This window comes from Castanea sativa, chromosome 8 (genome assembly GCF_040712315.1).
Source record: "Castanea sativa cultivar Marrone di Chiusa Pesio chromosome 8, ASM4071231v1".
Lineage (NCBI taxonomy): Eukaryota > Viridiplantae > Streptophyta > Magnoliopsida > Fagales > Fagaceae > Castanea > Castanea sativa.
In genome coordinates this window covers 27,217,129-27,229,049 of record NC_134020.1, presented here as the reverse complement: position 1 = coordinate 27,229,049, position 11,921 = coordinate 27,217,129, and the positions used below count along the sequence as shown (strand labels likewise).

Sequence of the window (11,921 nt, the reverse complement as noted above, 5' to 3'; positions counted from 1 at the left end):
TAATAGTGGATTCTCGGGAGTGGTGACCTTAAATTCACCCAGTGGGGTTTTGCCTTAGTGGTTTTCTCCATTCGTAAACAAATCACCCGTGTCAAGTTTAATTTCCGCTAAATTTAGTTATTTGGTAATTCGATTGTGCTACCACGCGTATTGCATGTTAAGTTGACTTAATTAATTTACTCAACTAATTAATTGGTTAATTTATCTAAGGGGTCAATACATTCTTGACCTATCATAGTCAATCTATCAAGAAATTGTTAAAGACCATTTTTTGTGAATATCCTACCATATAAAATTTAATATTGTCCTTTGATGTGCCTTTCATTGCACATTTGATGATTCTGTAAGCAAAAACTATATATGTAATTTTTTTTTTTTTTAGAAACCTATATACGTAAATCTTGAAAAAAAAAAAAAGATTCTGAAGAAGTTATCTTGATAAGATTTAAAAATTGTGGAGAAACCTAAAACGTGGGTTGGGGGGGGGGGGGGGGGTTTCACTCTTTTCTCTAAAGATAAACTTATAAAATCATGGAGAAAATTGCTTCTTAATAATAAGCAAACTTTTAGGAATAAAAATACTTGAGTTTAAACATTAAAACGTGGGGGGTTTTTTCCCCTCTTTTCTTTAAAGATATAATTATATTATAAAATCATGGAGAAAATTGCATCTAAATAATAGGCAAACTTTTAGAAATAAAAATACTTGGGTTTAAACATATTAAAACATGGGGTTTTTTCCCCCTCTTTTCTTTAAAGATAAAATCATATTATAAAATCATGGAGGAAATTGCATCTAAATAATAGGCAAACTTTTAGGGAAAAAAAATGGGTTTTTTTTTTTTTCTAGTTTAAAACCATGCTAGTTAGTAGGCTATTAGTAGAGGATTCTAAAATCCTAAAATTTAGGATTTTCTTTTCTTGAAATGGAAAAAATAAATAAAATAAAATAAAACTAGCCTCTAAGCATGGGATTCTAAAATCCTAAAATTCAAGATTTTCTTTTCTTGAAATAGCAAAAATAAATAAAATAAAATAAAACTAGCCTTTGAGCATGTGTTCACGTGCATGCTCAGAGGCTCTTCTATTTTTTTGAGTAAAAGTTAAAAATGTGCATAAATTATAAATTTGGGATTAATATATTTTCCAATTACAAAAAAAAAAAAAAAAAAAACTTAGGAATGTGATGAGTGTTAAGCGTTTGTGGTGAAATAATTTCATCATCACACCTCTAGGTTTTTTTTTGTGATTAGAAAATATATTAATCCAAAATAATAATTTATGCAAATTATTAACTTTTACCCAAAAAAATAGAAGAGCCTCTAAGTACGCGCTTAGTTATGCCTTTAGAAAATGTCAAAAATACCCTAAGCTGATTAGATAATCCTTATTCTTACAAATAAAAAATAGGGTTAAAATTGTAATTCAACAAAAAAAATTTAAAAATAAAAACCTACCAGAGATAGCTTGAGCATATGTATAAAACCACCATCCATCTTTTAGTATTAACTCCTAAAGTAGTCTAGTGATTGAGGCACTAACAAACCACCATCCATATTTCCTTTTCAGAGATGTAAGGGATCGAAGGTTTTAGAGGTTTTTTGTTTTTTTTTTTTTTTTTATGAATAATTTGAGAAGGGGAGAATAAAAGGATGAGGCCCATTGTCTGACCAGAGATAGCTTGAGCATATATACAACTTTCTTCTCCTAACTTTATGAATGATATTTTCTTGTTCTTTAGTGCACTTTTTGTAAATATAGGTTTTAGATTGTTGGTTAAATTCAAGTGTCAAGACAACTGTTGTAAGGGTGTTTTTAATTACGTTTGCTTCGTATTATATTGAGCTAAGGATAATAATTTTAGAACTCAAGTTTTAGAAAATTGCGAGACACTTGCTTGACCTTTATTCAAGTAAAACTTATATTGGTCTTTCATGAGACCTTTCACTTACACTTGCTCGACTGACATTGTGTGAATGGTAAACTGGCATTGATGTGTTGCTTGTTTAACTCAATTTCCTCTATATAAATCAACTCTTTTTCTGTTAGGTTATATATACGCGGAGAGAGAGAGAGAGAGAGAGAGAGAGAGAGAAACCTCCAAGAGCCTAAGATTTATAAATTCCCCTCCCTAGATTGTTCTTCTTTGTGAGATCTTTTCAGAGTTTTTCTTTGAGAGTTTCTTGCCTTGAGTTTAACACATCATGAGTGTTGTTCCTCCAAACCACAAAAATCCTAAACCTCTGCTCGTGAATTCATTGGTACAAAACCTATAGATAGTTCTTTGTATCACAAGAGTTCTAGATTGTTATTGATGAGTTTATTTGTGGAGGAAATTTTAATAAAAGGATTTTAGAGTTCTAGGACCACTATGATAGGAGGCAAATGGGTGTTTACTGAGGTTACATTGAGAATATTTTTTTTTACGGAAAAAAATTTCCTCCAAACTAATTTAGAGGAATCTCTCCTCCAACCCACTACATGGCGATTCATAAGACCATATAAGTTTCTTATTTAAATAAATCACATGACTCATTAAAAATATCATGTGATTAAAGATACATGAATGATCCTTTTAACTATCACATGGTGAGCTGCAATAATTTTACTCCAAACTAGTTTGAAGGTAAATATTTTCCATTTTTTACAAAGGTTTTATAAGTCTAAACTTTTAAAATTGTTTCTTCTATAGTGAATTTCTTACAGGGTTAGGTATCTTCATATTGATTTTTTCTTTGAAGAGCTGTTCATTGGTTTTCCAATTCATCACCAAAATATTCGTGTTGATTCGACTATCTTTATTGATTTATTTTTAGATTTGGTGATTTATTACTTTGATTGGACTTTTGTTTAGGGTCCAAATCTGAATTTTTTGCAAAATAAAGGATAACTGTGTAAATGATGTAAAAAAAAATGGAAGCCCAAAAGTTAGACCCATACCCATTAACCCACTTGAACCCTGAATAAAAGGATATCGGTAATAGGAATGACAACTTATTTTTCTATCTACTCATTTGCAACGTATGCATGTATGCTAAAATTATATTAGATTTTCTATATTGTTGATGAAATTATTAATGACATTACTTGTAAACTTTATGTGCAATTCTCAAATATATAATTTTCAATGTTAAATCTACTACTATCATTGAGTAGTTTATTCGTAAGTTCATTATATATTTTCATGCTAATAGTTTTTTTTTTTTCTTGTTTTTGGTTAGTTCTTTTTTTCCCTTTACCTATATGTGTAAGTCTGGATTAGCTTCTTTTTTTTTTTTTCATCAGGATTAGCATTTTTCTTTTAGGTTTGTAGCTTTATATGGTTATGTACAATTTTATAAATCCTCACTTATTTAAAGTACAGCTATACTTTTGTCAACTTTCAACAAAAAGTTAATCTAAATACACACTTTGTTTCTTTTTTAGATGTGATTTAACTTTATTTAATGTTTTATGAATAGCATGCATGTGCATTTTCTTTTCTTGTTTTATGGAATTTTTTGATAGTACACTAACATGACTAAACACAAGTACTTATGTATTATTCAATTTCAATAATCAAGGTGTTTTATCTGTTTTGAAAAAAAAAATGAAAATGAAAAAAAAAAAAGAGATATTCAAAAGTATGTTAAAAAAAATTTCTCTCTCTTGAGAGAAAGAGAGAGAAGGGGTTTTATTGAAGGAAACATTAAAAAAAAAACATTTAAGAGAGAGAGAGAGATAAGGTTTAACCAACCCCATCAAAAATGCCACTATAGGTTGAGAGTTTATAGCAGCGTTAGCCAAAACTACCATAATAGGTGACATTTAGTTGTGTTTGTTGGAAACGCCACCAAAAAAAGCCAATATAGACCAATTTTTGTAGTGATACCAACTTGTTTTAGGCTAATAAGTTTCTAATCAATAACTAATTTGGCATTTACCCATTCGTATCAAACTGGAGCCTAACTGATCCAACCCGTTTGCTAAGTCTAAAAATTCAGCCTATATATTTCAATGGGTCCTACACTTCATTTATTATTTCTTTTTCTTTTTTATTTTATTTTATTTGGTAAGAACTTATGCTAATCATTGTTTTCAATAAGCACCTAGATTCCGATGTGAGACCCGTTTTGTATGAAAGCCATTGGATCTAAAACCCCAAATGAACTTAAACCGGTTAAACCTCATTTTCTAACACATGCACTCATGTGCCTCCGTAATGGTCTCATCCCATCCTAACATAACTAACTTAGTTTGCCCACATTTTTGTTAACTTCTGTTTGGCTTTAGTCCTATAGAAGCCAGTTAGGTAAAACTCGAATAAAGAATTCTTTGATGTTGGACACATTATCATACCGGGATATCGACATAATTCAATAAGTACCAATTTGGCAATACAAGACAATAATGCTCCCCATAATAAGATGTTGGCTATATATTACGATAGTTATAATAAACAAACAATCAGTACAAAGTTCCCAATGAAAGTTATAGCTCCAATAATCTAACACAGAAAAAGAAAATGCACCATTAAAATAGTATTCAATATTTAATTTAATCCGAACAATAAATGGTAACAATATACAAGCGCTAACAATTAAATTATGAACAGCTAAAAAAAAAGGAAAATGCAAAGATAAGAAAATAACATCATCTTTGCATGGAATGAATTCGGGTTAGCAAGCACTTATTCCTTGAACTATTTACAAGCGCAAGGCCTCTCTCCACAAAGGGAAAAAACCATGGCTAGAGCAACTACAATATTACAATATACTTCTTCTTCATACTTCTATTTTTTTTTTTTTTCCTCATTACTTTTTACAACATCATAACAAATTACAGAAATGAACAATTAGAGTCACCTAGACAGACATCCCTCTCTTCTTCAGAGGAGAAGGCAAGTCTCTGGCTGCTGTTTGAGCTGTTGTTTTGCTTGCTGTTGGGACCAGTAAGCATGGGCAGAGAGGACCCTATCCAAGAGCTCTTGGGGAACAGGCTCTCCCCTCCTTTGCTGAGGGGATATTCTTGCCGTGTGCACCAAAGTTTTCCACTTATCCTACAAACCCCCAAAAATACCATCACAATCAAAACTCACAAATCACATGCCGCCAGCACCCAAAAAGTTATCTACCAATAAGATTCAAAATACAACTCATGCTACACTTTTTTACTCTAAGCCGATCACACAAGATTCACTTGGCAATATAGTAAGCAAAAGGAAAAGGAAAAAGTGGGTACTGTATGTCATCTAATGAAGGGCATTTTAGTAACGAGAGATAGGACTACATTTAAAAAATAAAAGTGTACACAAGAAGTCGTAAGGGATTAGGATTGAAAAGATTCCTTGAAGAGAGCTGTGTTTGAAAAGCTAAAGCTACAGAAACTAATAAAGCTATAAACTATAAAGAACTAGCTAATCATTAGCCTGTGATACAAGCAACCATTTGCCTGAATAGATTAATCTAAGTGCTCTGTGGGGGCCCCAGAGTCTTAAAGTTATCTTTTTGAAATTCAAAATCTTTTTAAAATTTAAAACAAAGTAAAATACAACGGCCATGAAACAATCTTAACAGCCTCATCAAATGAGAGTCATGGATTTAGCAAGAGTCCAAATTAGGAAAAATAGCCATAAACTTCCCAGTAAACTAATTCAAGAGAAAACAGTACTGTCCTAGAGATTTTCGATAAAGTAGCAAAAAGGCTCAATACCTTCAAATCCACGTAAGTTCGATGTTTTGCATTATCAAAAGCCCGTAATTTAACATCGCGCCACCTACAAATTAAGAAAGCCATTTAAAACTCCATTTTGCAGCAAGGGGATATTTTATAAGATAAGAAGAGCATCAAAACAGCTGGCTCAAAAATCATATCTATCACAATTCCAGTCATCCCAAAATAAAATGCAGGAAAAAACCTAAGAACAGCAACATAATAAACTAGACATGCTTTTTACACAGAGGTAGACAATAGGCAGAGCCATGGGCCTGATTAATTAAAATTTAATTAGGCATCGTGAGGTGGCACAAGGCCAATCAAAATTTAGCAAATAAGAAAAATTCAGGCTGACTGAAGCTCAAACAGCTGCATATAGTTCCTAGATTGATTATCATCAAACCTACCTTCCAGTTCCAAGTTTCTCAACCGCTTGAACCAGTGCTTCCACTTCAGTGACAGAAAATGGTCTACGGATTCGACGCTGTGCCATTTCAGATCGCTTCAATTTCCTGTGAACTGGAACCACAGCTAATTCATCCACATCCATTGCTGATACAGCAACCAGAGCTTTAGAATCTGTGGTACTTTTGTCAACTGATGTGTCAGTAGGAGAAGGTGCTGAATCATGATCACTTTCAATGAAGGTGCCTAAATTGGCTGCGTGCAGTTCAGGAGAGGCATGAGAATCGCCCTGATGAACTACAGTTGAATCCAGTGGATACCTGAAAAAAAAAAAAGCGTTGCAACATAAGCTGACCTGCAACTCATTTACCTACTTTGGGTATGGAAGAAACCCTAAGACTAATATAACAACCAGACTATCCAATATGAAAGAATCAAGTCTCACTGTTTCAAATAGGCGGATCGTGTAACGAAAAAAAATAATAAATAATAAAAATTAAAAATTAAAAATAAAATAAAAACCTATTTTGGAGACAACACAGCATCAAATCATTTTACACAAAAATAAACCAGTATGATAGTGTACAATTTGCTGCAACCACAGAAAAAAATAGTACAAATCTTGAGGAGCTGTGCTAATTTAACAACTCAATTGCAGCACACCTTAATTCTGCATGAGCATTTTGACAACATAAGAAAGGTTTCCACTTTCCATTCATTAAAATCTCTCTTTGCACAGAAACTAAACTTTCACTTAATAAATTTTAGCATAATTAATTTTAACAATGAGAAAATGACTGAAAATTCAGTTGAACAACAATAAATTAAGCTAAACAACTAGCAAGTTTGACGATTGACTGAGAAGAGACTAAATGAGGGCTAGTTCCAAAAAGTTCAGAGTGAATTCACACTACCTTGTTAAAGGCTGAGGCGTGACACAAGGAAGCATGCAGGAAGAATCTCTGGGGCATAAAGGTGGGGGATTTTGTGCAGGGTTAGGCTCCAGGGTAAAACCCAAAGCATCCAGAGGGTAATCATGAGCAATTCCTGTCTGCTGTAGAGTTTTATTGTCATCTCTAACCTTCTTTCCCTGAAGAAGTACACCAACACGTAATCCACCTCCAAGTATGGAAGTCACTGCCTCCATAACAGCCCTCTAAAAAACATTTACACAACATCAGACTACACACTACAAACCAAGTGGCTAATATGGTAATTTATGCACACAAACACCAATAACTTGATGTAAGGAAATACAGAATATAGGAATCCCCACACCTCGTTGCCCCATGCCCTAAAATAATGTGTGCAGAAAATGCCCATACCTGTGCTTCTGCATAAGTAACATGGGACTTCCTAAAAATAATGTCCTAATTTCACAATGGCACATAAACTAAGAATTTCAGGATATTGAATGACTCACCCTCTAAGGGGGTAAAAGGACCAGGAAGGCAGGCATAATATGAAGTAGCTACATAATGTTTTAACAAAAATTAAAAGTTCACTATACCTTCAAAGACCCAACAGTTGCAGTTTCTGACATCTCAATAAGAAGCTCTGGCACCCTGAAAGACTTTATCCTAAGCTTCACTGAGTAAAAGAAATGACACTTTAGTGCATAAACTTCTTAATGTCAGAAACCAATCAAGTCAGAAGAGCATACATGAATAACTCTATTAAACATTCTCATACCATAAGAATCCCTAGATTGAATTGAAGTATGTTGGCCTACTACTGAGGATGATGTCCCAGACGCTGCACAATGATTTTGATATTTAGAAAAAGAAAATGTAGAGAGCAAAAAATGCCACACACTAATGAGAAGATTCATTCAAACCAAAAAGAAAGTGGTTCAAAACATACCTCCATGCATCTTCAGACATGAACCTAAATCATCTCCATTGATGCCCTTCTCAGTTGAATGAGAATTGCCCCCATAGCTAATCCATCGATCAGAATTCGAAACTGAGCTGCGCTGAAAAATTTTCCTCTTTTTAAAAGGAATATTCATTTGAGATCTTTGGCGTTTATAATAGCCCTTCCTATTGCGGAAAATGGGCTTCAAATCCCCATCTAAAGACAGAAAACGAAGAAAAAAAATCAATTTAAAAGAACAGAACATAGAAGTTGAGGTAATGACACTTGACCAGAAATCAAAAGTGAGAAAAAAAAAAAAACAAAACAAACAAACAAAAAATGCCACATTCAAATAAAGCAACTTACCAACATTAGAAAGCGTCTCTTCCTTCAATTTCGAAGATACCTTCCAATACTTTGAAGCCAAAATCTTCCTTATTCTACGGTCTGCAATGCGTGATACTGGCCTACTGGACTTTGCTATGGTGCTAGGGTGAGTGCACCCAGAGGAATTTTCGTCATCATCTCTACTAACTATTTTTACATCATCCCGAATTGCGGGAAAAGAGCTACAGGGAATGTGGTCCCCACACAAAGGTACCTTGACACTACTATCAGAACTGACTAGTGCAGGAGGTCTCCCATCACAAACCACTGGATCCTCCAAACTGCACATATCAGCCCCAATACCAATAGGTACCTTCCCAGTCTTGTGCAGGTCATCTTTTATAATTAATTTATTTTCACAATCTAATTTACAATTACCAGAATCCCTATAGCCAGAGAAGCCTAAATCTACATTACTAGTAAAACTTCCCATTTCATTATTGTTTTCTCCATTTACCAACTTCTCCGCAACAAAGATCTCTGAGCATTCAGTTGTTAGTACAGAAGCTAATCCTGAATGGACATCATTCTGAGGAAGTGGAGATTCCCTGTAACTAAAGTTTTGATCACCAGCTTGATGGACAAGCTCAGAGACTAAAACTCTCTTATCACTACTTTCTTGAAAAGAAGGTTCAATTTTCACTGGTTTATCTTCATTCTCCCAAGCTTTTTGAACAAACACACACCCATTTTTTTCATTTGATGTATTACTAGAAGTTGGCGAACTCTCTTTCTCAAGCCATATATTACCAGCTACGGTGGCCAGTAAGTCAAATGCACACATTTGATTGTCTTCAGTTCTCTTTCTAAACGTTCCCCTCTTCTAAAAGACAAAACTAAATATCAATCATATGGATTATCGTTTCAAAAAAAAGAAAAAGACCCAGAACGTAATTAGATAAATTGCAACAATTCGCAACATTAGTATAACAGTATATATTTACCCTCGCTGATCTGGTAGCTCGAGGCATGGGAGGCACCTGATAGCCAATGAATCCATAGTCTAACCTCTTCTGTAACACCATATCTCAGAAATCATAACAAAGAAGGATATATCAAACACAAAGTACCAGCAATCTTGCATCCATTTTCAACAAATGTGCACTTCACCGGTTGTCCAAGCTCACAGAACCAAGAGATAAGACCCTGATGAAAAATCACCATAAAGGATTGAGTCTGATGACTTTGTCGACTAGATTTAATGTAAAGCCAATAACAGTTAGATTGGTAAAAAGCAACCCATGCGCTATTTATGCATCCACAAATAAAAACTAATCGAAAAAAATCAATCCTTCAATATCTAAATGACATAAAATATATGTCAATTGAAACTAGGAAAATACCAAACAGCATAATAAATAAATAAATAAACAACAACAACAATGCATTTGGTTGAACAGAATTGCATTTTGAATAAAAAGCCAGTTCCATAACAACCAAAGTTCCTTGCTTTTCACAATTTATAGTGTGATTGTTTTTCCTGTTTGAAATATACAGAGTTTCTATTAAATTGCAGGCCTCCTGTTCCAATCCCAAGGCATTGATTCCATCCAACCAAACCGAACCAATACAAGTTCATAGAAATGGAAAATGGAGAAATTAGTTTACAATTGCCAACCAAAAAAGAAGTAATAGAAGCAAAGATAAAATTCAGTAACTTCCAACAGATCCACGTGATCTTGCAACCAACATCATGTTCATAGCAACCCAAGTCCACAATCCATCAGTAAACGAAAAAAACATAAAATCCAGCAAAAAAATTTAAAATTTTGACAACCAATGGCAGAAGTTTCAGGCATCAAAAAGATAATAACAACTTGTCAGAAATAAATATGCTTCAGCTTCAAAAATAAACAATTGAAACCCACACATCCCTACTTAGTTTCGGTAAATTCCAGAAATAAATATCAAGGACTTTCCTTTTTAAGAGAAACAGAAAAAGAGGGAATAAGTTTTCAAGAAAAAGAAAATCATAAACCACAACAAAACCCTGATATAGAGGACCTAAGCAAAATAATCTAAAACATTTTACTAAGAAAAAAATTGGACACAAATCAAACCAAATAGAATTTTAAGAGATCTAAAACCCTCGTAAAAGACCGATCTTGAAGAAAAAACAACTGAAAAATAAAATTCCAGATCATTTCCAAAATATAATTTAAAATTATTCTATCAAATTTTCTTCTGAATGATATAAAACCCACCAGAATATCAGATCGAAACCATCAAAACCCGAACTTTGAGCAAGAACAACTTAACCAAACAAAAAGGCCAAAAAGTAACGAAATTCAGAGTGAAAATCAGAATAACAAAAACAAATGAAGACCCATTTGACTCATCAAAATATCTAACAAAAAAATTTTAATTTTGGAATCGTATAGAAGTTTGGCAGTTGAATTGCACGTACATTTACAAGTTTCTCTATCATTTTCCCATGTTTTCTTAGCAACCAAACACCCAATTCAAGAAAAACCCCGCCTTTACAATAAAACCCACATAAAAACACAACCTTTAGACCAATCCAAGCATGAAAAACCCACTGAAAACTAAATTTCTGCATACTCACCTCCACACAACAATTCTTCTTTCAAAGTTCGAAACTTTTTCCGTAGAAAACTGAAATTCCGGCGAAACTGTTAAGAATTTTCCGGCGAATGTAAGATCGGCGAATTGTCGAAGAATTCAACAAATTTAAAAAAAAAAATCAGAATTTTCTTCCCATCACTAACAACCTTTCCCTCAAATCGATTAATTCTTTGTTTTAAGCAACACCCATTTTTTCTCTCTCTAAAAAAAAATAAACTTTCTCTCTCTCTGATCACCAAAATGCAAAACCCTCTGAAAACCACCCAACCTTTTGCTTAAACCCCCAGCACTTATATCATTGACCCCCCTGTTACCGGACCTACCGGTTATCGCTTATAAAGTTTACTGGCTATAGCAGGTCAGTACAAAAACTACCATAAGACCGGTTCTTCGCAATTGGGTGACCCACTAAAACTGTGTTTAGATCATGACACGTGTATAGCTTTTGGTTCCTGTGGTTGCCTCAGCTCCACACGATCGAGAAAAACGTTGGGTCACGAAGTGAGTGAAAATTTTAGTTTTTTTTTTTTTTAATTATTTGTTTTTATTAGAAAATCTTTATTTTTTTTAATGAATTTTTGGTAAAGAGTAGGGACTAGGGACAAGATAAACCATTTCCATTTGAATTTGGGTGATGTTTGGTTACCAATAAAAAGAAAAAATGCATTATGGAATGAATGAATTTGCAAAGCTTTTACTTTGCTATTGGGGAGGGTTTGGTAATATAATATGATTTGTGGATGATATGTAATAAATTTGCATTAGTCTAGCTAACCACTCACCAAAGAAGAGATTGAAAACCAAACAGATCCAAATGTGACTCGTACGTCACTGTAGAATATAAATATGTTAAGCTTATATTATACTCCGTAGTTACGAAAGATATCATTATAAAAAAAATTAAAAAAAAAAATTTAGATGTAATGGAATTTGTCACAACATGTGAAATTTGGTTCAAGATTCCATTATTTAAACTAGGAACCCATTTCTAA

The 11,921-nt window shown here is 33.3% G+C and overlaps 1 protein-coding gene across 2 annotated transcripts; it reads right to left on the bottom strand.

Moving 5' to 3' along the window:
• Positions 1-4,505: 4,505 nt before the first annotated feature.
• Positions 4,506-11,194, bottom strand: LOC142607445 (telomere repeat-binding protein 2). Of its 2 annotated transcripts, none has more exons than XM_075778947.1 (10): positions 10,910-11,194; positions 9,288-9,489; positions 8,323-9,166; positions 7,963-8,172; positions 7,792-7,854; positions 7,610-7,689; positions 7,014-7,255; positions 6,102-6,419; positions 5,692-5,755; positions 4,506-5,038 (listed from the first exon to the last, which is right to left on the bottom strand). In XM_075778947.1, exons 2-10 carry the CDS (start codon positions 9,366-9,368, stop codon positions 4,868-4,870), a joined length of 2,073 nt encoding a protein of 690 aa, XP_075635062.1. In that variant the 5' UTR covers positions 9,369-9,489; positions 10,910-11,194; the 3' UTR covers positions 4,506-4,867. The 2 variants fall into 2 exon arrangements, with proteins under 2 accessions (XP_075635062.1, XP_075635063.1); XM_075778948.1 differs by having other exon boundaries at positions 8,323-9,163; positions 10,910-11,192.
• Between the last annotated feature and the right edge of the window lie 727 nt (positions 11,195-11,921).